Below are 24793 nucleotides of genomic sequence, written 5' to 3' on the forward strand. Positions count from 1 at the left end.
GGCATATATTATAATCACTAAACTTCCTACGGTACTGGAAGTAGTACGCTGCTATCCTAGTCTTAAGGAGGCCCTAGACGGTCAATCATTTTGATCAAAAGCTTCCGTCAATCGATTGACTCAAGCATGATTGACCGTCTTGGAACCTGTTTGACGCTTGAGTCAAGTGTTGACGATGATTGATATAAAGTTTGGATGACTCAATCATTTTGATCAGAAGTTGTGTGTTAGGTTAGTTTTGGTCAAGATTGAAAGGTTGATTGAAGGGTCGATTGAAGGTTGATAAAGCGCACATCAATTGATTGACAGAGAGTTTTGACCAGAATTATTAACCGTCTAGAGCCTCCTTTACATTAATTTGGGTCCCGAGATAGTAGAAAGCTATCTTATACTCCGAACAGCACACCAAATATGGGCATAGAATACTGACAGCAAACCACATAAGGGCATCGAATTCCTAGGGAGAAAGATTGCGTAATCGGTCAATGACCTCTTTTTCCAAGGTCGATTTATTTGATGTTTCTATGTGTAATAACTCTGGAACGAATGTTGCATATGCGCATTGAATTCTAACGGAGCCAATGTTATTGATCTAGGACTCGAGGGGGAAGTGAATTCCCGAGAACTTGATTGCGTAATCGATCGTGAATATTATGATCCAGATATAGTATTTGTTATTGTTGCTCTCGAGCCAAATGTTATGAGGACCCCGGAAACAGTTAGATCACGTATTTCCTTCTCAGCCAATCAGTGAGTCGGAAACATCCTCCTTCTCAGCCAATCAGAGGGCTTGTTACATATTAGCGACGGTGGGAATATAATGAACGGGTTTTTTGCTATAGTTTTATCAGTCTGTGATTAGAATTCAAAGGAGTGAGAAGAAGAACAGTTTTGACTTTACTCATTTGGATATATATTCGTGATGGCGATGAGTGGAATGTTTACCCTATTAGAAGTTGATAGTGGAGTTGATGGTAATAGTACAAGAGCACCAAACATTGCAGTGGAAATCACGAAAGGATCGCGGCTTTGTCTGGAATGGGATGCAGTATATGCAAGATATGTGATATCCTTGAGCAAATTTAAAATGGAGGATCAATTATGTTTCGCCACAAAAGTTGATATAGCACATGTGAATAGACTTCAATGTGCTTTAAGTGCATTGGTGAAACATATTGAAGACAATAAACAGTATCTTTAATTGTACATGCTCTGTATTATTGATGTTGATGTTGTAACTATTCGATAAAATTGTTTCGAAATTGAAAATCTTCCCTTTCTTTTCTGGTTAGGGCTAACGAATCAGGCTCAGTCTAGAGTCAGCAGTCAGAGTGAAAGGATTGAGAAATGAATAAATTTGAGAAAAAGAGAATTAGATCAAATCTAGTTTTTATGGAAAAACATTTGATTTTGGATGATGTTTTTCTCGAGTTATCTCTTAAACGCAGGATATTCTCTTGTCGGGGAACACTTGAAAATATAATGAGGAGTGATTCTCCCCCATTGGACTATTGTATGAAACTCTTAAAATGTGATTCAAATGCTTATACTCAATTTATTGATATATTAATTGGAACAAGGCAGAATCATATTGTGGATATACTTTTGAAAACATTGCCAATGGATTCAATGTAGATGGCTCCCCCCATCATTCGAAAGAGGTAACGTTACAGAGTTACTCCTCTCTCCCACAGTTCCCTCTAGTTGAATTTATCGAACGAAGAGGACCAGTTTTGTTTTAGCTGTGAGTGAGTTGACATTGGAAACCGAAAAATGTTCTATATATGTCCATTGTGCATGTACACTCTTGGCAGTTGGAATCAATGTGAGAATTGTACAATTATTGATGCCTATAGTGAAAAGTGTAAATTATGTAATCCTTGTAAATTACATAGAGGCTATGCAGTACAAATTAGAGGATACAATTCATGTCTTGAGGAGGTGTGTGACTCTCACCGTAGAGGGCACCTATGTTCCAATTGTCACTATGATAAATGTGATCAGAGGGAGAATACTTACCCCGCTATGATTGGAAAGAATCCCAAACGTGATTTTAGTTTATTTCTACGAGATTGGTATCGTCGCGGATTTAAATTATTCTGGGAAGAGGAATCTGGTCTACGATTCAACTGTTGGGGTAACAAGACAATCTGGTTTCTACGTCATCGCTGTGACGACACTGCCTATTATGACTATAAGCCAAGTGATTTTTATTTGGCAGTTACCGAATGTGATTCACCACTTGAAAACACTGTATGTGATATTGCTTCAAATAGACAGATTGAAACTCTTGAATTTCATAATATGAATGCAAATAGTAAAATTGACTATACAAAGAGATATGACAAGAGTGAAGTTACATTGTACTGTAGAAAATGTGACCCTGACTTTGCCGTCAATCAAGATCAGTATACAGTGAATCCAAATGATTTACCAGCATTAGTGGTTCACGACAGTTGCCTATGCATTGAAGATGAAGAAATCTAAAGTGAAGATTTAAAGACATTGTTGTATATATATACATTTTATTAATAAACAAATTCACAAACATTTTTTAAGCACTTTACTCTTAGGGCACTAAACTCAAGACGGGCGAACTATTAGAGGATATTGCCCACTAGGAAGTAATTCAGACGAGTATTGTCACTATAAATGTGTAGAGATTTCTTGTAAGTATAGCCCCTATATTGGAGCACGCAATATTTTAGTGATTGGACACCGCAGCTGCTAGTCGTTAGATCCTGCACCTTCTTTCGATTTTGAATAATAGTTTTCCCACTGCTCTCAATGTAGTTGCTGATGTGGGGTGTGTATAATGTATAGGGTAGACCAAGAGGATCAAAAAATTCAATCTTCTTCATTGTTTGAAAGATGCACAGCCAATGACCCGTCGGCACAGTCGACGGACTGCTATTAACAATAATCAAGGTATTGTTGACACTTTGAATTTTTCCAAGAAAGTCCGAGGGTAGACAATAGGATTTGTACTGGGACTTGTAGGGGTCCATATTAAATAGACTGATTATTTGACTGGTGTTCAAGGCGCCAAGTCTAGTAGAACACTGCCTTCGGGAGTGATTTCCCAATAGGTTTCATATTGGTTTAGTGAGATTAGTGCAATACTCTCAGCCAATGGCTCGGTAAATGTACACTCTAAACGCACACTCCCCGTACGTACTATACTCATATCCTGTGTACCCGACAAATCCAGTACAATGATACCATGTGTTTTAGCAAACATATCTTCGGTTATACCATTTTCGAATAGTTGCGAATCATGATCTAGGGTTTGCATGGTCAACTCGTACAATGTTCTATAGGATCTATCAAAAGATAGATTGTAGAGGGGGATGCCGTTTACTTTGCACACAAGAGAAGAAAGTCCAAACATCTCGAATTTATGTGGACATTCAGTCCATGATCCTATTGCACTGGCGCTTTTTACAAATGCCAACGCCAATTTCGAAGGGATTTCGCCATTGATAAAGGATGAATCGGTGAAGGTGCGTGAGCCCATTGCAATATGACGTTGATTGGTGATTGTATGAGGAACAAGTAGTTTAATATTGTTGCCATTGGCTCTCAGTGTTTCCACGGCCAAAGCAACAGAACTCATGACCTGCTGTTTGCGCACATGTAGTATTGCTGAGGTGAGGGAGAGACTTACATCGGGATTACCAGCAAGTTCTTTTCTCAATATGAAATTGGATGGGGCAAGCGTCAATTTTATATCCACTTTAACATTGGGCGGCAGCCATCGGGGTATATTAAATATTTCATTATATACTTTCCAACTAGATGTAATTCAGTAGTTGTAGCATTTTTAAGTGCATCTGTACTATCAGTATTAGTAATATATTCATATCCATTGGAGGTGCCTCTCAATTCCTTGTAGGACTTGGGTGTCATCAGCTTGAATTGCATATAGCTTGCATAATTTGAGAGATTGTTGCTTGTGCTCACCAGTGTGCCATTGATGTAGACACTAATTTGACGAAATAAATTATGTAATATACAATTTTCATAGGATATCCCATCGGCTCGAATAGGCATTGTATTATCGGATTTCCGGACATTCATTTGTAAATCTATAAATGTTGAAGACATGTCCATAAAGTAGTCTTCATTAGAATAAATTTGAAAGTGGATATTGTCGGAGAGGGGTTGTTGTGGATAAAATTGTTCATAGTATCCATGCTTGACATTCACATCAAAAATTTCGGTATTGAATAGATTCAGTGATGCGATTATGGAAGGTTGAGAATCCTTATGTGGTAGGTAGGACAGTTTAGGAGAAGAGATCTAGTTTTGATCGAGAAATTTTCTTCCTGAGGCTTCTGGTTACACTACATGTCGGCTTTTTCCTTCTTTTCTTTGACAAAAGGGATGTCTTACGTTTCCGTCCTGAGTAGAGACTGATGAGTGATGCGTTGTTTCTTGACCTTTTTAAACCTTTACCAATCTGTTTTAATTTCTTGCCAAGGGTTCGCGCACTGGAACTAAGATTTTCCGAACCTTTTTTTTTTAAATCCTTGCCAGAGCCCCAATCGTATAGTGTAGAGGATGCAAAATCTGTCGCAGCCGGTACAAGATATTTTCTAGCCAGTGGTAGTGAAGAGTGAAACAGCTTAGCAAACCAACTGCCAATACCGTAGCCAGACATTGACGAGCGACCCTTGTAATAGTCCATTCCTTTGCCCTGTTGTCTCGGGCCAAGAGTATTAACATAGCAATCAATATCAGGACAAGTGAATACCACTTTTTTATTAGACATCTTGTTGTTGAACGATGGGTCGAAAATGGCATGTAATCACAGCCAAACCTTTTGAAATTGCTATTGGATCACCCAATTCAGTTCTTAGTGTTAACTAACAGAGTTCCAAATAGGAAGTGTTTACGGGGATATACTGACGATGCTTTATATTGTAGTGATGAATATGTTCTTGATTGGTTTTTCGTTCAAGAACTCGTAGGAGGGGGACATTTGAATTACCAACCCGAGATGTTTCCACAAATGAAGCGTAGAGAAATATACAAGTGTACGTGGAGAAGGCAGGTGGGTAGTCAGTAACAATGAAATTAGTGTTTCCGGCACTTTTACTATTGATTATATTGAGCTTAAAGCCAAGAACATCCTTTAGATTATCATTGAGAATAACCTTTTCACTGGCAATAGGTGAACTAATGTAGATCTTGCCCTCCTCCTTTGAATAGTTGAAATGAAAAGCTCCTTTTTTACGAGCGGAAATTCTTTTACTGATAGTACGACATAAATCATTCATACAGGTAAGTTCCTCGTAGGGTAATTCAATATATGGATAATCCAACCAATTGATTTTTTGAATTTGTTCTTGATCACCTAGTGGTGGCGGCCAATCATATGGTCTAATTTTTATATCATATTTACGATCCTTTCTCAGGATGTCATAGGTATTTTTGAGAATACAGTCGACAAGAGCCACTTCATACTTTCTATTGTCGTCGAATTTGATGGTGGGGGAGAGTTTCGTCCAAAAATCACTTGTTCTATTCAGATCATCGTAGAGAGGATCAGAAACATTGGACATGAAAGTCACATAGAAATCATTGGGCATTGTTAATGTCTTCAGCACTGACCCAAGAATCAAAATCTGAGTTGTATCCTAGCCAGCGAACAAGCAACTGTTTCTTACCATGGCGTGTACGACTCTTTAATATCTTTTCAATTTTATAAATTTCACTAGTGTTTCTAAATTTTTGCAGTTCATATTCATAAAAACCGCCGAGAATCTCATCATCTTTGGTGTCTCGCAGTCGATAAGTTATGGGTATGGTGTCTAGGATTTTGGACACTTTAAAAAGTTCGGTGCTCCATAAATAATTCCCTTTTTCAAAAATATTGGTGGTTCTATTAATTCGAACAGTATCACCAACATTGAATTTCTTCTTCTTTTTCTCTTTTTCACCCTTGGAGTATTGCTTTAGAAAAGCATCAAATGTATTTTCACTATAATGAACATCCGTTGGTGTAGAGTTGGACAGAGATCGATGGGGTCGATGGTTGTATATCTTCATGATTTTATCAAAATCATGGATAAAAGCCGGTGTATTTTTCAATGTGCAATATATTGAAATTAATAGACGAATCGTTCTTATTAATCGTTCAGCCAATGCAGCCTTTATTGGACTATGCCTATGATATAGTGTTGTATTATATTTCAAAAGAACCTTTTCCACATGGGGATTAACAAATTCACTACCACGATCCGATTGAATTTTTCTATATGAATCCTGTCCAAGAATACTTTCAATGGCCCGAGCACCTTCAACACCTCTCTTTGATCGTAGTGGAATGGCATAGGCATAGCGACCAAAGATACTGACTGCCACCAGAATATTTTTGCAGGGCGCATTGTGACGTCGTTGAACTGAGTCTAAGGTTAGAAGATCCGTTTGCTTTATATGCAGAGAGAAAAAGGCTTTAGTTTGTCTATATTGTTTACTGCGAAGCCCGTGATTTCGATGCAGTGTGTAACTCGACTCATTTTCTAGATATTCTTGTGCCTTTGTCAATGTGGTGGTGCCAGTGACAGCTTTGGAAAGCAGTTTCGGGGACCTTAGACTTACTACCTCACTAATATTTTCATAGACACCTTTCAGAACTTCATAAATAATGTAAGTAGACACGTAGCATAATGTCCACTCCCCTTTTGCACACTGGTGGGCGAATCAATTCGTCTTCGCTTTTGACTAGCAGCCACAGGTGTTGTAAAATCAGTGACGCTGCTAGTATCTTCAAATATTGAATCTTCTTCTTTTTTAAATGGTGTTGTTGGAGGACTATATTCTCTTAGTTTCTTTAGAATTTGCTTATTGCTAATAAGACTTTTGGGAAAGTTTGATACACACAGAAAGGTGTATAGATTATCATCAAAGGATAAGAGTCCTTTACGATTTGTCACCATATCACAAATTAAATCAACTTGATTATAACTTTTTCCCTGAATTATAATTCGTGTCCCTGTGCTCTCGACTTGAACTTGATCGCCAGTTTCCAACATGAGATATGATAATACTCTTTTACTCTGTTCTCGATAGGTCAGTGGCAATAGGTTTCCAATTTTCAATACAATTGAATTCAAGTCCTTCTCCTTTGATTGTGCAGAATCTTGAGATTTTTCCTGTTTAGGGGGATCTGTGACGGGTCTCTCCCGATATGGTTTATGTTTGTCAACACGTCGCAATGTATCTTGAAGTAAAAGCAGTTTTTTGTCATCGGCAATATTCTCATCGTTAATGAATATGCTTAGATTGTCCTCAAAATGTTCGATGGGCGAGAGGACAAGTTCAAAAGGTGTCAATTTATAGGGATTTGCCATTCTCACTATAGAAAACTGTTTACAAGTCCTGCAATTATCTGTAGTAAAATTGTGAAAAAGCTACCTCCCGCCTGAAGGAGCCGTGTTCATTTAAATTTTTTTACCTTTTTTTTAAAATCCAAGGCGCGTACCGTGGAACGATGTTGCTTTGTCTGTTGTCTAAAAACTTCTGGCAGTTGAACATTGCCCTCCGTTAAATTTAAACAAAGTTCAGATATAAGATTAATGAAATCATTGTCAACCCTATGTTTGAGTATAGCCTTCCTAAGCAGTGGTTTTGAAGTGCTTAAAACGGAAAACAGATGTTGTTGTTCTTGTAGTTTCTTCAGTGTCATAATGGTGACTAATAGCCTTTTCTACTGTTCACCGGTAGATATACTGTAATTTCATTGTTGAAAATGTCGGTGACTACACGTAGATCCTCGGGCGTGCTCTGATTAAGATCCAGAAAAATGTAACCGTTGGGGTTGCTTGTTGCCTGTGTGTACGCTTACAACATAAATTATGGGGCGCCGGGTTATATCTGATTATTGAGAGTTAGGAGCGAGCTATAATCACCCACGACTCGATAGATAATATAGATAGTACAATTCAAAACAAGGGTTTGCATACATTTGCTCTGATGAAACAGATTGTGTAGAACCAGAATAACGGAAATGTGTTCATGATGGGAGCGAACGGTGAACAGTTGTAGCATTTCCTGTGAGAACTGTTCAATGGATTCAGCCATATCATCAATAATCAGCCACGAGTTCGATTCAATACAATTGAAAACATCAAGTCCTCATATGAATTGTATTGGTATGGTTGTGGCAATAGCTTTTATTTTATCATAGGACTCCTGCCAAATACTATAGTAATAGTAGATTTTTTTTGGCTTTTCAAAAAACATTTTTTCGCAATTTTGAATTATTCTAGCTAAAAGTATTGTTTTCCCCGACATTGAGGGACCACACAGAAACGATCTGAAGGGTGTTTTAAATTGATACATGCTGCTGTTGGGGACAACAGTAGGACTGCAACTAACTGTAATTCATATGTGCTCTATGAATAAGTAGCAATAATTTCCCCATAGATCTATCTATTCAAGAACAACAAAAAAACAATATTTCATGCCAGCATTTATTTTAGCACTGCATGAAAATATTTGCAGTCAACATGAACAACGATAAAAATAATAACACTTGTTCAACAAGAACAATTGACAAGATTTCATGGTCAAAATGAAAACTCTTTGTTCAACATGAACAACGATATCACTATATTAATAAGTACTTTTTGTCTTTAAACACTTTTATGTACAACACTTTATGTACAATAGAAAAACACTTTTCTGTACAACACTTTTTGTCTTTAAACACTTTTCTATACAATAACACTTTTTGTACAACAGAAAATACACACACGGGAACTAGTAGCACAGTTGAACTTGATTACGGTGAATTTATAGGTGGGTTCCCCCCTCCCCCCGGGGACCGAGGGGCCGAAGGCCGGCCGTCCGCGGGGGGGACCCCCCACCCCCCCTGGGCGGCCGCGGGAAAGGCCCCCTCCCCCCGGGAACCGCGATGGAAAAACAATAGTTGTCGTCACTGCAGGTTAGTTGAGGTTGGGTTAGATGAGGTTGAGTTAAGGTAGTGAAGGGTTGAGTGGTTAGTTCAGATAAGGTTAATTTATCCAGACCAAGTTGATTGCAATAGTCAATGCATTCAACTCGGTATGAAATACGGTAGTGACCGTGGGGTAGAACACTCACACCATTCTTGAGCACATAGACCTTGTCGGATATACATGACATTGCATTCTTTTCTACTCTCACAGTATAATTTCTATACTGTAGAGAGCGAATTGCAAGCACTTGTGCTCTCGGCACTAGGCTACTTTATACACAGTCTCATGTTGAAATTGCTCTTTACAAAATGTGTAGGCACCCCTTTATACGCCTTCTTTTCTTCCCCACTATGAGTTTCAACGCAATAAACTTTGGGACCCGGGAACACCCCCCTGGATATCAAATCACTCCCCGTCTCTGATTTTAATTTTAATAGTTGGTTAGGGGCTTGACGTTTCACCAACTCGGGGCAGAGGGATGGATTCCAGTTGGTGAAATCCATCCGCGAGCTGATGTGCACCCCCTTTTCTAAATCACCCAATAAATCTTCAGTCCCATTTACCTTTAACAGCAGAGAATCTGTATCACCATAGTAAACTTGAACCTCCCCCTCCCGTGGCCAGTGCACCTTGCACACATTGTAAAAGAATGACAACACAAGCTTCTTTGAAATTTCGAGTACTGAACTACCTCCTGCAATATTCTTGTTCAGTACTACATTTCGCTTTCGTCTGTGTAGAAGAACCATGCCAGTCTCTATGCTTGTGAACGAAGTAAAATTGGGGTCGGCAATAATTCGTGCACACTCTAGAGGGTCAGTCACGACGTGGCAGCGAGATCTATTACGAACGCTTTCACACATTTTGCCAAACGCTGAATTTAGGATAAGCTTATACATTTCCTTCTCCACCTTTGAATTTGCCTTAGAGCGTTTATCGACAAAGGTGTCGATAAACGTTTTCAAGTAGGGTCGCTGATTGAACTGAAGGACCATGTGTATTTTGGTGATCTTGAAGCCATTGCTCACCATCCAGTGCAAAAGCACATGGTGAACAACTATATTCTCCTGAGGGTCCTAATCAGCAATCAGTTTCTGTTTGGAGGGAGTCCAGTGCATCCCCATATCCTCAACCAATGAACGATTGTAGGGGCTCAGAGAGTCCCTGCTCACTGGCCGATTGATACAGGGAAAGACAAAATCTTTGACTGAGTCGTGAAGTGCCAGCAGAATGTGACCGTCAACTTCAAAGAACCATCCTTGTGGCCCATTGTCCTCGACGGTGGTAATGTCGGGGAACTCACAAGGATTCTCAAGCCATTGATAGTCCCCACACGGCAAAGAGTAGTGAGACATTGCCGAGGGGTACAATGAGTTCATGTCCAAGAACACTGCATTTGACTTAGCACCGGTGCTTTGTCCGCTCAGATCGGTTGATAAGACGCGGTCCCCATGAAAAACATACCCTCCCCTCATTGAACGCTCTACAAAAAGGTGCTGATCTACGTCGGTGATTAGACCTATTTCCTCCCTGCTAATTTTCAAAATTAAATCCATTACTAAATGGGGTGTAGAAAAATAATAACCTATATCTAACCCGAATTCTGAATAGATCTGGTCTGTGTTCTTACAGACTATATCCAACAGAGCTAAAAGGTCACTGGCCATGTCCAGTCTACAATACTTCCCCCCATTTTTACAATCCCCCTTGGACCACACCTTCTTGGCAAACTCATACTCCTTGGCTGCGCATTCACTGTTGGTCAGTGAATTGTGAAAAGCTTCAATTGGAGGTAGTTTCACCTCACTTAATCGAGCAACAGAGCAATAATAATCGTATGCGTATATACCTTTGCAGGTCAACAGGTCATACATTTCACTGTCTGGAAAGTGCTGTTTAAGCAAGGGAAAGCTATCAAAATTGTCGCTTTTTTGCACTTGAATCAATTGGCTCACTGCCTTGGGAAAAAAACTAAAAGAATCTAAAAACCTGATTTTATTCCAGCACATACGCCCATTATCCACTGCCTGCCATTTCAGCTCAAGAAGCAACAACTTCTCGGCCGATTTGGGAATAATGTTGTAGGTAAAAGAACTATTTACCCCTGGACAATCTACTCCCCCTCCCTCCCTGTGCATACGTGCCAGTGCCGGTAATATAAATTTTAAGTCATCATTAGAATTCTGACTAAAAACAGGGATAAAAAACTGCTGGCTAACATATAAATTACACGAGTGATGCGCAATCCCCCTAAAATTACTACCCCCCGAGGATATTTCCTGCCACAAGGGATTATGGTCTCTGACTTTCCCCCTCCCCCCTCTTTTCCCTTTAGTCCCCTTATCCCCCTCTGCAAACTCTCCCTTACAAACCCAACATATTTTTTGATTTTTAATCGCGAGACGATCCTCTGCAGACAACACCATTGGATAATGGGTATTTCTCAAACGAGAAATAGCACCATTAGCCGTGCCAATCAGTTTAGTCAGTGCCTTGACCATGCACTCGTCCCGCTCATCCAATGTTTCAACTATTTCTAACAACCGCATGGTGTTAGAACTATCTCTTTGCGCGTGGGCGTAGGACACTGCAATAGCCAGATGTTCTTTGACTCGGTTTGGATATTGGGGGTCGTTCATCTCCACCAGTTTAGCTTCACAGTCCAAAGATATTTTGTTGCACTGGAGAAGGGTGTTTTGAAAATTTTTAAATCGTAGAATGGCCTTATCCCCTGAAACCGTTTCCAATGTCTGGTAGCCATGGCGTCTACAATGCTTCACATGATCCCGCAACTTTAGTTCAGTCGAAAATCAAGAGAGGCATGTAGGACAGTAGAAACATACCCCAGGCTGCTGCCCCCCCCCCAGAACTCTCCGAAGGTCAGTGAGAGGATTAACTTGACCGAGTGCGTTCGGTTGACTAGGTGGCATGTATAACAACCAAATTCAGTGTTTAACCAAATCAACCGAGGTACCACTTACGGGGAAGACCACCCCCTTCTTTTTAGAACGAACCCCATCTTCAAATTCAGTTTCGTATTGTACCACAGTAACGCCAATATTTAAGTGGGCATTAGCCCTTTCAAAAATATCAATGGATTGAAGCGTTACTGGGTATTTCCCCTCTACGCAAGAAAAATCTACAACTGGGAAATCGGACCCTTCCTTCCCATGTATAGCCCAATTGTCTAAATTCGTCTTAGTGGCGTCCCGAGCTAGAGGCTCAAAGGCCGATATGAGGTAAGCATATCGGAAACACTTTTGATCTGTTTCAAAACAAATCCGCTGGACACCTTGACAACCTTCTAGATCTGGATTATATTTCAAAACTACTGCCCTTTCCCCAACCCCTCTTAAAATAAAATCTTTCTTAAATTTACAAATATTTACGCTTAAATTTTCAACAAAAAGAACTAGAGAGCCACTACCATTTTCATTAAAGTTCTCGAGATGCGTTATAATTTGATCTACCCAATCCACGAAGGCACCCTCAAAATTTTCCAAATTTGAATAAACCAAACGCATCTCGGAATGTATAAAATGATAGTAAACCTCGCTTTTCCCCTCATTCAAATAGAACACTTTTAAAACAATGGAAACCTTCATTGACTCCCTACCCCCCCACACCTGAATTTGATTCTCCAGAAGTGCACGAATTTTGTCTACATATGCATGCACAATTTCTACAGGGTCATAAACAAATTTTCCCCCCATAAGTGTATTAAAAGGATCCCCAAACGTCGCAGTGAAAACAACTATATTATTTAAAATTCTGTTGGACAGCTGAAAGTCAGGGAGAGTTGTACCCTCCTCCCCCTCTTGTATATTATCCCCTCCTCCAAGTTGTTCAATAATATCTGGCGAATGCTCCACTTCAGTTGTTCGAAGTGGAGTCGTGAGGGTATAGGAGGTTTGAGGGTTCCCAGTTAATTCCCCGGTAAAATCCTCTAAAAGCTGCAAAGTATTCGGACTTAGCAAAGGTAAGTCCCCCTTTTCAACTGCGCTATTATCCACATTAAAATAATTAGTTATAAACTCGTCAATATTATCTGGAATTTGATGTAAATCATCCCATAGTGAATTGTTGGGGAGCTCCACATGTGCATCTTCTTCTCCTTCTCCAACTGACGAGCAGGGGGAGATGGAGAGTATGGAACCAGGACAATCTATCGATGAAAAAATAGCTTATTTTCAAAGTGTTCAAATCATCCCTAGTGTTAAAATTTGGATTATTATTGCTTAGTAACATTTGGTTAATTCAACTGATGGTAATCTAAGATATGACATAGAAGGCAAAAATTTGTTCGTTTATTTTCAAAGTGTTCAAATTTTTTTTTTTTCGCGGTACTTTCCCACAGTGCACCCCCGTGGCGCTTCCCTAACCTTGCCCCACAGCGCTTTCCAGACCATCCGTGGCGCGTGTCGGAGCCACATTGCATCCCTGTGGCACTTCTCGGGCTCCGTCTCGCTTCCCGCGATGCTTCTCGGGCCCGTGGTGCTTCCCTGACCCGCGGTGCGTCCTCCAACGCGTCCCTGACTCGTGGCACTGCCCTGTGGCAGGTCCCGGACTCGTGGCGCCTCCCCCGGTACGCCCCTAACCTTGCCCCCCCGCCACTCTCCGGCCTTACCGTCTCCGCGGCTCCCGGCCATTTACATAATGTCCCAAAAAAGTTGAAATATTCGCTTAGACTGCATAAGTCCAAGTTTCTCTTTAAGTCCGTTCTACAGGTTCGGTGAACTCTAATGTTCCAATTTCCAATTCAGTGTTTCGAGTTCCAAGACCGAACTTCAGACGAGAAAACAGTACAATTAAATGCTGTAAACCGTTAACTCAGTATATTGTCAACAATGTTTCCCCATCACTAAAATATTGGCAAGGGTTTGTAAGATTGAAGGCTATTTTAAAATATCCTTGCGTAAATTACGGGATCCATATGTGACAAATAGATAAATGTGAATAATCTCACTCAGTTCCTTCTCTTAAAACTTTGTGATAATCAATTGTGAAAAATAGGGGATTTTGAGTTTCAAATGGTGAGCATTAATTGACTAGAAATTACCCATGAAAAATATTCGCTTATGAGATAGCGGCGAAGAGATAGGGGGAATGCATAGAAAATAACAAAGATTAGAAAAAATAGCATTTTGAGTTTCAAAGGCAGTGATTATTAATAGAAATTACCTAAAAATATTCACTTATGAAATATCGAAGTGATAGCAAAGATTAGAAAAGAGTGGTAACTTTGCAAAAAAAAAAATACATTTAGATATGTAATATGAGCTTAATATCTCACAGATATAAGTTTATATTGGGATTGAAAAAGACTAAAAATTGGAAGAAATAGAAAGGTAGGAAAAAATGCTTATATTTGCATAATCCCTCTGGACTTGTGCACTCAAAGGACCAGGTCGTGTGTGCTGGAAGATGGACGGGGTGGTGTCGCTATGTTCTTGCACGACTGGACCGGCTATTTCACGATCTTGCATAGATGAGCCGGCAGGGTTCACCATATTATAAGAAGCCGCCTATTCTCTTTTCGGTTTTTGGCAGGACTGTATGGTGGTTGTCTCGTCATCTCTGGCTTTCTTGGAAGGAGGGGGCACGCATTCTTCATAATTGGCCTTAAAAAGAAGAGAAAAAATTAGTATCTAAATAATTTGCCCCTTTTTTACAGAAAGAAAGTTATTAACTACAATTTTGTTTAGAAAACTATCGCATTTTAGTAAAGCAAAAAACCCATATTCTCTCCCCCTAAATTTAGGAAAATTAACCAACCCTAAGTCTACCCTCTCATTGAGTTAATCATGTGTTTTATTCAAGCGAAATGCATATCTTACTACATTTTATTCAAATGTTATATCTAAAATCACTAAATGACGAAGAAGCAATTAAGGTAAGAAACAATTATCTTTTCTATTTTGTCACTATTAAAATTGCTAACCCCCTCCCCAGAAAAAAATCCTGGATTCACGCTCCCCTCCCGGGAATATAAAAGAAACTTTATACTTGAAAGAAAGCTTGAAAATAATCTGTTTCTCTTCTCCGAAATAGCACATTGCGTCTGCGCCTAATTATTACAATTGCCTCAAAGTGTTTTAATTTTGACGGAGAAACAGTTCCTTTTGACTTTGGCTACTGCGTTCGTAAACACAGAGGGAAAAGGGTGACAGCTAATTATAGGCCTCGCGCCGGAGAGCATTGTGTCAAACCAGAGCGGGTTAATAACAACAGTGACTGAAGTCAGTGGTCTCTTTTAGCTAGGATATAGAACACTTAAAATTGCATAAATTTAACGAAATGATAATTATTTCTTTTTGCGAGAATTTTTTTGTAAAACAGTGAGGGGGGGGGGGGTTTGGGTTTTAGGGTAAAATAAAATATTGTATTTATTTAATTTTTACGGAGAAACAGGGAGTTTTGAATGTGGATGCCGCGGTCGGAAACACATAGGAAAAGGTGTGAGAGCTAATTTTAACCTCGCGTAGAGCATTATGTCAAAACCAGGTTAGGTTAATAACAACAGTGACGGAAGTCAATGGTCGCTTTTAGCTAGTATATAGACACTTGAAATTGCATAAATTTAACTAAAGAAAATTATTTCTTTTTGCTAGAATTTTGGATTGTAAAACAATGGGGGATGGGGTTATGGTAAAAAGAATATATTTTATGTTTTAGTAGTGAGTATAATGATGTTTGTATGGTTTGGGGGGGGGGTTTGGGGTAAAGGAATATATTTATGTTTTAGCTGAACATACTGGAGGATGTCCAAGGAAAATAATTTTGAAAATAAAACGGAACTTACATGGTAAATTGTAGTTGCCAAGGCTTCTAATTCATCAATATTATCCATTTTAGTTGTTTACACGGTGTCAAAATACTTTCTGATAATTTAATCACATTGCATGTCCGTTATATACGAAATCTCAAGGGCGAATTGTTATGTAACGGTGAAACTATATGTAACCAGCCCTCTGATTGGCTGAGAAGGAGGATGTATCCGACTCGCTGATTGGCTGAGAAGGAAACACGTGATCTAACTGTTTCCGGGGAAGTCATAACATTTGGCTCGAGAGCAACAACAACAAATACTATTTCTGGATCCCATGACATTCACGATCGATTACGCAATCAAGTTCTCGGAAATTCACTTCCCCCTCGAGTCCTAGATCAATAACATTGTTCCCGTTAGAATTCAATGCGCATGTGCAACCTTCGTTCCTGAGTTATTACACGTAGAAACATCAAATAAATCGACCTTGGAAAAAGAGGTCATTGACCGATTACGCAATCTTTCTCCCTAGGAATTCGATGCCCTTTTGTGGTGTGCTGTCAGTCTTCTATGCCCATATTTGGTGTGCTGTTCGTAGTATAAGATAGCTTTCTACTCGAGATTAACAAGCCACTACCCTGATTTTAGATCCCTAGGGAGCACCAGCTAGCTTACTGAAAGCCTCATTCAGCTGACTGAATCTCTTTTACTGAAAGCTTAAGAACATAAGTAGTCCAGCCCAAAAATATTCCATATATATTGCATATTGTCCGTGATCGTGCCCATGATCAATATTACCCATGATCAAATAGTTTATGGTAACATCGTAACATGGTAATTGTGTGAATGACAAAAAGATTATCAGTTCACAGGAAAAGTGTAAAAAAAACGAGAAAATACTTAATAATAAGAAGGTCTCGGGGGGAGGGCGCTAGAGCGCCTTGAATAAAAAAGGACTAGAGCTGTAGTAAAAGTTCTCCATTGTAGCACGGGCAAGACATTGTTTTTCTTCGAAAAAAATTGTTTCTCTGTCTTAATTAGGACTTCTACTTTTTTTTATATTTATGCTTCATTTTAATGAACTAAAATTTCATTGTTTTTTTTTAATATTTGAAATTTGCTATTCAAGGTCATGTTAATGCCTTAATTTCATTATTCTGCATTTTCAAATCAATTTAACTAGTAGCATCTTGAATATTTTTTTTTAGGAAAAGTTTGTATCTATTAGAGCCCCGTATTAATATCGTGATATGTGTTTTACTCTAAATGAAAAAATGCCATCACTATTTTTTTCATCTCTCAAAATTCCCTGGATATGAAGGTTTTTTTCATCTCTTTTTTGTTGGCCTCAGACGGCTTGGTGCTGTTGTGAGTTGTTAGTAGTAGTAGTATGCAGGTTTTAAAACATAGAAATCCTAGACTGACACAACGAAATTGAATATTTATAATTGTGAATCATGGTTTTTAGCAATGGCTAAAGTCTAGTAAACTGAACCACGGCTCGTAGTTCTGTAGACGTAAGTAAGAAGCGAATCGGCTCAATAGTAACCAAACTCCAAAAAAACGGAATTTTGATATCAAAAGATGCACAAAAGGAGTTGGCTTTTATGCGGATTCTCAATGCATAATATAGTCATTAAGTTTAGTAAAGTGGCATTCTTTGCTTTCATTTGAAATAAATTTTGTTCCTTTATTAACAGTCTCAAATATTTAAATTTCTGGTGGTTGTGTCATTTTCGAAAAGTGTTTAATCAGATGAAAATGCATACTCACCTGAAGAGACTTTAAGCCTATAATATTTTTTAGATTTGTTCAATAAATTGCTGAAACAGGAGGGAAAATTGCACCCCAACAAGCTAAAAGTTATGTTCTTATTCCCCTTCTAATGCAGATCCAAATAAATAAATGAAAAATTCTACTCTGGTTTACAATTTATGTTTTATATCTGTACTTTCAGCGGCCCTACATCCATGACCCCGAACTGGAATGTTCACGAAGTGACCAATCCATGGCTCACAGTCTTGCAATAGTGTTTGACCCCTGAGGAAAAATTGTTAATTTTTATATAGCTTTTAACTGTATACTTCATGGAAAAAAAATGGCACACCATTTGGAAAAAAACTCGTAGAAAAAGAATGAAAATCCTAAATAATTTAGTCAAACACTAATGAAGCTGAAATTAGATTAAATGTGTCCAGAAAAGAAACTGTAATGAGCTTGATCTCAGGGGTGCCAATTTGAGAGGGGAATTTATTACACCCCACAGAGTTTGAAAAGAAACTAACAGAATTTATATCGATAAAATCGAAGTAAGCTAAATTGCCCCCCTAGATTTTGGGAATTTCTACTTTAAAAAATCTTCATTTAAAAATATAGGAAAATTCCTTTTCCCGCCGGTTTTTTTGTGAATTAACAGTCACGTATACTGATAAGAAATGATTAAGAGCTTAGTTGTTCTAGTAGTTTTTTTGAAGTATAAATGAAAATTCACAATTATCCTTATTTAATATGGTATTATAATAAACTCCAAATTTAGTTAAACATTTAATTAGTTATTTCATTAAGAATATAAAAACTTTTCAAGTTTGTACTCCTGTTCTAGGGTTTATTTATTTTAACAGATTGATTATTGTGTTCTAGCATTCTTGATACAAGGTGACTTCAATGTCATAAGCGTAGACTGGAGCATAGACGCTTCTTCTATTGACTACTTCTCCTCTGCTTATCAAATAGTAAACGTTGGTCAGACAGTAGCAGATTTTCTTGATGTCCTGATTGAATACGGTACAGAAATCAAGGACATCCACGTGATTGGGTCAAGCCTTGGTGCTCATGTAGCTGGGAGCACTGGTGCTCATTTGAAATCTGGAATGCTTCCAAGGATCACTGGTACATATATTTTAGTATCTTCCCATCCTTGAAAGATGGTTTGGAAGAGATCTCTGACTTGACCTAGAGAGATTAGTTTCCTGCTTTCTGCCATTTTCTGTAAGAATTGATTGACCATCTAAAAAGAAAGCACACAATATTCATCAGAAATTAGAAGCGCAGGATGTTATATATCAATGCATCGGTATTTCTTAATCAGCTTTCCAAATCAGCAAAAAATGATAATATTTGCTCTAATAAGTGTTAGAGAGAAAATAAACTTAATTAGTTTGCATTTACAAGAAATAAAACGCGTTCAAGAGAATATATAATTTACTCATAGATCGTTTTTGATAATTCAGTATAAACAGCACGCCGACCTTTTTGCTGGTTAATCTGCTCTGACGAGAAATGAAAAGCTGTCCCACTTTGATAAACTGCCATAATGGGACACTAGTTTTTCAGAAACTGGGGATAGGCTCTCATTCCAGGGACTGAAATGAGTGGATAAAATCCAGTTGAAATAAGATGCATCCTGTATTCGAGCTTGAATTTTGCCTTCCAACACAAAATCTAAGATGAATTACTATTCCTAACAGGTATAGTACCGAGCAGGAAGTACTGTTCCACGTTTTTTCTGGAGGGGGATTTGAAAAAAAGGAAAACAAGTAAATTATAGATAAAATTTAAAAGTATCCCTGACCGATTAAAAATCCATACTGCAATCAAGCTTGGTTTGGAGCATTATCTTGCTTTTCAACTAAAAATTAAGGATAAATTACTTTTCCTAACAGAAATAGTAGCATAACAGGAGCTATTACTCCACATTTTCTTGACAATGGGGGGGGGGAATATTGATAAACTTAAAAATAGGAGAATTATATGAAGATTCTAGGAATAACTCCGACCAGTTAAAATAAAATTCATAGTATAATCAAGTTTGATACGTAACCTCTTCTTGCAGTCCAACTAAAAATTAAAATTAAATTACTATTCCTAAAAGAAAATAATATCCAATACGAATTAATATTTCAAACTTTTTGAGGGGTGGGGATGAAAAAAAAGCAAAAGCAGGTGAACTATACAAAAAACCTAGGAATGCCGTCGAGTCGTTGAAATAGAATATATGCCTACTGTAATCAAAACTGATGTAAAACTCAATTTTTTTTTTTTACTTTTAAATCTAAATTAAAGGTAAATTACTAGTCTAACAAGAATAACATTGCTTGTTTTTAGGGTATATTCTTTTGATTACGAAGGATTAAAAGAATATAACGTTTTTAATAAGAGAGGGTGATAAGTAATCCCACTAACTGGAAAAGCGATTCTGTGATATTTGGAGCTGAACTTAATTTTTGACTGTACAACTTCAATAAATGGTTATATACCTTTTCGAATGCGAATAGTTGTAAGTGTTTAATGTGTCTGTGGTTATAATCAAACAGTTTGTGGTAAGGAACTGTAAGTAGGGAGCGACCCTGCTCAATAGCAAACGAAACTCTAAAAAACGGAATTTTGATACCAATAGATTCATCAAAAGAATCATACTTTTGTGCTGATTTCAAATATATGAGTTTCATTAAGTTTAGTCTGACCCACAAAAAAAATTATGAGAAAATTTGTTTTATTTTAAGAAAAAGGGGGAAACACCCCTTAAACGTCATAGAACCTTAATGAAAAGCGCACCTTCAGATTCAGCGTATCAGAGAACCCGACTGTAGAGGTTTCAAGCTCTTATCTGCAGAAATGTGGAATTTTTTTGCCAGAAGAAAGATCACGGATGCCTGTTTATTTGTTGTTGGTTATATTTTTTCCAAGGGGTGATTGTGTCAACCCAGTGGTCTTAGGATATCGCGGAAGGGCTCATTCGAACAGAAATTAAAAGTTCTAGTGCATTTTTTATGTGACCAAAAAAATGGAGGGCAACTAGGTCCCCTCCTACGCTGATTTTTTACCAAAATCACCCGACCAAAATTTTGAGATGGGTATTTTGTTCAGCTTGGTAAAAAAATATAATAACTATGTGCTTGAGGGTGACCTAATCCCCCACAGTCCCCGGGGGAAGGGCTGCAAGTTATGAATTTTTCCCAATGTTCACATATAGTACTGGTTATTGGGAAGTATACAGACGTTTTCAGGAGGTATTTTTTCTGGTAATTTGGGGGGGGGGGGGGGCTGGTCGGGGTTACGTGGGAGGATATTTTTATGGAGGAAGTTTTTATTGGGAAGGGACATTGTCATGAAGGAAGCACCGGATTTACCAGCATTATTTAAAAAATGATCAGAAATTGAATAAAAAAAAGAAGTTTTTTCAACTGAAAGTAAGGAGCAACATCAAAACTTAAAATGAAGAGAAATTATTACGTGCATGAGGGGGTTCACCCCTTATATTCTAATTAAACAGCTTTTGTGATTAAGGGGTCGTTCTTAAAAAATTGGAACAAAATTCGAATTTTATTATAAAGAGCGAGGTATTGACAAGGGGGTTAACTCCCTAATATACATAGTAAAAATATACGAATATTGAAGTTCGTTACGTAAGTTAATTCGTAAGATACATATATTTATTACTACTAAAAATGTTCGTAAATAAAATTAAAGTTCTAGTGCCCTTTTTAAGTAACCAAAAATTGGAGGGCAACTAGGTCCCCTCCTCCACCCTTTTTTTTCTCAAAATCGTCCGAACAAAATTTTGAGAAAGTCATTTAGCACATAAAAAGCAAAATTAATATGCAAATTTTGTTTTAATTATTCATGTACGGTGAACCAAAATCAAAAGCTGCATTAATTCAAAAATATTCCGAAATTAAATAAGAAAAAAGTTTTTTTGATCGAAAGTAAGGAGCAACATTAAAACTTACAACGAACAGAAATTATTCCGTATATGAAAGGGGCTGTCCCCTCCTCAACGCCTCACTCTTTACGCTAAGGTTTGTCTTTTTGTCACAACTCTACTTTTTAAAACAATAAAACTTTAGCGTAAAAGGCGAGGCGTTGAGAAGAGGAGAGCCCCTTTCATATACGGAATAATTCCTATTCGTTTTAATTTTTAATGTCGCTCTTTACTTTCAATTAAAAAAAACTTGTTTTTTATTTAATATATCTAAAAGACATCTTGCGTTTATTTTTAAATCATTTTCTCAAAAATATATATCTTAGAGGCGTGAAATATGATTCGGTTTCAGATGGTGAGTTATATTTCCATTGATTTGGTATAAAATTTCGGACATTTTCAAAAACTAATTCGTACGCTTAGAATATACTGCGATTAATTCTGTTAATCAAAGGTTCAATCCTATGATATGTTATTGTCCTTTAGAGCCAACTCATAATTAAGTGGTTCAACTCTGTTCATCAAAAGTTCAATCCTATGATATATTCAATAAAAAAAAACAAGTTTTTTAAACTGAAAGTAAGGAGCGACATTAAAACTTAAAACGAACAGAAATTATTACGTATATGAAAGGGACTGTCCCCTCCTCAACGCCTCTCTCTTTACGATAAATTTTTTTATTGTTTAAAAAAATAAAGTTTTGAGACAGAGTCAAACTTTTGCGTAAAGAGCGAGGCGTTGAGGAGGGGACAGCCCCTTTCATATACGGAATAATTTTGTGTTCGGTTTAAGTTTTAATGTCGCTCCCTACTTTCAGTTTAAAAAACTTGTTTTTTTTTATTTAATTTCTGATCGTTTTTTAGTTAATGCAGCTTTTATTTTGGCTCACCGTCATTGAATAAATAAACAAAATTTGCATAAAAATTTTACTTTTCTTTTGCTAAATGGCTGTCTCTAAATTTGGTTCTGACGTAATTTACAAATTAACTTACGTAACCCTAGTCAATACCTTGCTCTTTAAGCTAAAGTTCAAATTTTGTTCCAATTCTTTAAAAATGACCCCTTAATCACAAAGACCATTAATTAGAATAAATAGCACTTATGAAAGTACTAAAAAATCTTTGACTTAAAGAGCGAGGCATTGACTAGAATGTGAACCCAATCATATAGCTAATATTTTTTTGCTCGTTTTAAGTTTTGATGTTGCTACTTACTTTCAGTTGAAAAACTTGTTTTTTTATGTTTAATTTCTGATTTTTGTTTTAAATAATGATGGGAAATCCGGCGCCCCCTTCATAGCCATGTCCCTTCCCCCATGACAACTTCCTTCATGAAAAGATCCTCCTATATAACCCTTGACCCACCCCCACCCCCCCCCCACTACCAGAAAAAATTCCCCCTGAAAACGTCTGTATACTTCCCAATAACCAATACTATATGTTAACATTGGGTAAAGTTCATAACTTTCAGCCCTCCCCCTGGGGGCTTCGAGGGAGTAAGTCATCCTAAAAGACATAGTTATAATATTTTCGACCATGCTGAACAAAATGGATATCTAAAAATTTTGATCGGGTGACTTTGGGAAAAAAATTAGCGTGGGAAGGGGCCTAGTTTTTTTGGTTTAGAAGGGACTCCATTTTTTTGGTCGCTTAAAAAGGGCACTAGAACTTTTAATTTCCGTTCCAATGAGCCCACCCACGATATTCTAGGACCACTGGGTCGATACGATCACCCCTGGGAAAAAGAAAAAAAAACAGAAACAAAAAAAAACAAAAAAAAACAAATAAACACGCATCCGTGATCTTTCTTCTGGCAAAAACTTTAGAATTCCACATTTTTGTAGATATGAGCTTGAAACCTCTACAGTCGGGTTCTCTGATACGCTGAATATGATGGTGTGATTTTCATTAAGGTTCTATAGCTTTTAGGGGGTCTTTCCTCTTTTTTCGAAAATCAGCCAAATTTTCTCAGGCGCATAACTTTTGTTTAGTAGGACTAAACTTGATGAAACTTATATATTTGAAATCAGCATTAAAATCTTGTTCTTTTGATGTATCTATTGGTATCAAAATTCCGTTTTTTAGAGTTTCGGTTACCATTGGGCCGGGTCGCTCCTTACTTACAGTTCCTTACCACGAACTATTTGATTATTGACCTTTGGAGCCAACTCAAATTGCTGTACTAACATAAGTTGATGAACAAAAATGCCCGTATATAATTTGACTAAACATAACAAAAGATGCTTAATATGTTCCATGCTAACCGGAGAATGGTCAAGCCCATGATTGCCATAATGACACAATTTCTAGCCGATGAAACTAAGTGCTGTGTACAGGTTTTGGTGTTAGCATGAATTCTTTATCACGCGGTTCGAGGTAAAAAACTGTGAGTATGAAGCTGCTCGTGATTGTAGTAACTGAAACTCTAGTAGACAAATTTTTCTAGCAATATATATATATATGCAACATATATATATATATATATATATATATATATATATATATATATATATATATATATATATATATATATATATATATATATATATATATATATATCGAAGATTAAAGTTCAAAAACTAATCTGGGTCTTACCTGTTCACCAAGAACTGCCTCTAAGGAATTTGGTTTACAAATCATCGAATCATGTGATATTTTGAGCAGAACAAAGCAATTTAACTGAACGACTTCAAGACAATAAATTGCTGATAGTTTATACGAACTTTTAGAGCCAATACATATCGTTGCATTAACATAGGCTAATGAACATATGGAAACACCTTTATGCAATTTGAGCAAACCTACCAAGTGGTGTATACTATGTTCAATGCTAATCAGAAAAAGTCAGGTCAGTCCTAGCCATAATGGCGCTAATTCTAGCTAATCAAAGAGGGTGCTGTTTGTGCATCATTTGGTGTTGATATGACTTCTTTAGGGAGTTGTGAAACGTTTTCAAGCTCGGATTTTTTTTACTATCACCAAGGTTCGTAATGGCAAGAGTAGGATACAAGGGTTTAGTAATTGTAATCGGATTTTCTGCCAATCTGGAGAAAATACTACCTTTTTGAGGGCGAGGAAGTCCGCTGGATCATGCTTAAATAGTAATTGAAGTAGTCGTCTTAACGGGTTTTCCAGTCACTTTTGAAGACGCAACAGTAGCAGTATTTTTTTGTTTGCACAGAGGGCACAGGTACGTGTTCCTTAGTTCTTAGGAGCATTTAACTTTACTGCCAGTAAAGCGGAACCATTTGCTGCAGTTAGTACATGCAACACCACCAATTTAATTAGTTACACTGGTGGAGAAAATTCCACATATGTTTTTCTGTCATGCCCAATTCTGACACAATATACAGTAAGA

At 37.5% G+C, this 24793-nt stretch overlaps 1 protein-coding gene and 1 long non-coding RNA gene across 3 annotated transcripts in view; one reads left to right on the plus strand and one right to left on the minus strand.

The window, feature by feature from the left end:
* Window positions 1–24793, minus strand: part of LOC148945493 (uncharacterized) — a 175803-nt gene that overhangs the window by 79604 nt on the left and 71406 nt on the right. The window lies entirely within an intron of this gene.
* LOC148945494 (pancreatic triacylglycerol lipase-like) overlaps window positions 1–24793 on the plus strand; it is a 97665-nt gene that overhangs the window by 31879 nt on the left and 40993 nt on the right. For both annotated transcript variants that reach the window (XM_089099622.1, XM_089099621.1), the window contains exon 3: window positions 18376–18624. In XM_089099622.1, the coding sequence (XP_088955748.1) occupies window positions 18376–18624 (249 nt within the window). The remainder of the gene's footprint in view (window positions 1–18375; window positions 18625–24793) is intronic.

Source organism: Artemia sp. Qi Xiang Cuo, chromosome 13 (genome assembly GCF_049724085.1).
Source record: "Artemia sp. Qi Xiang Cuo chromosome 13, ASM4972408v1, whole genome shotgun sequence".
NCBI lineage: Eukaryota > Metazoa > Arthropoda > Branchiopoda > Anostraca > Artemiidae > Artemia > Artemia sp. Qi Xiang Cuo.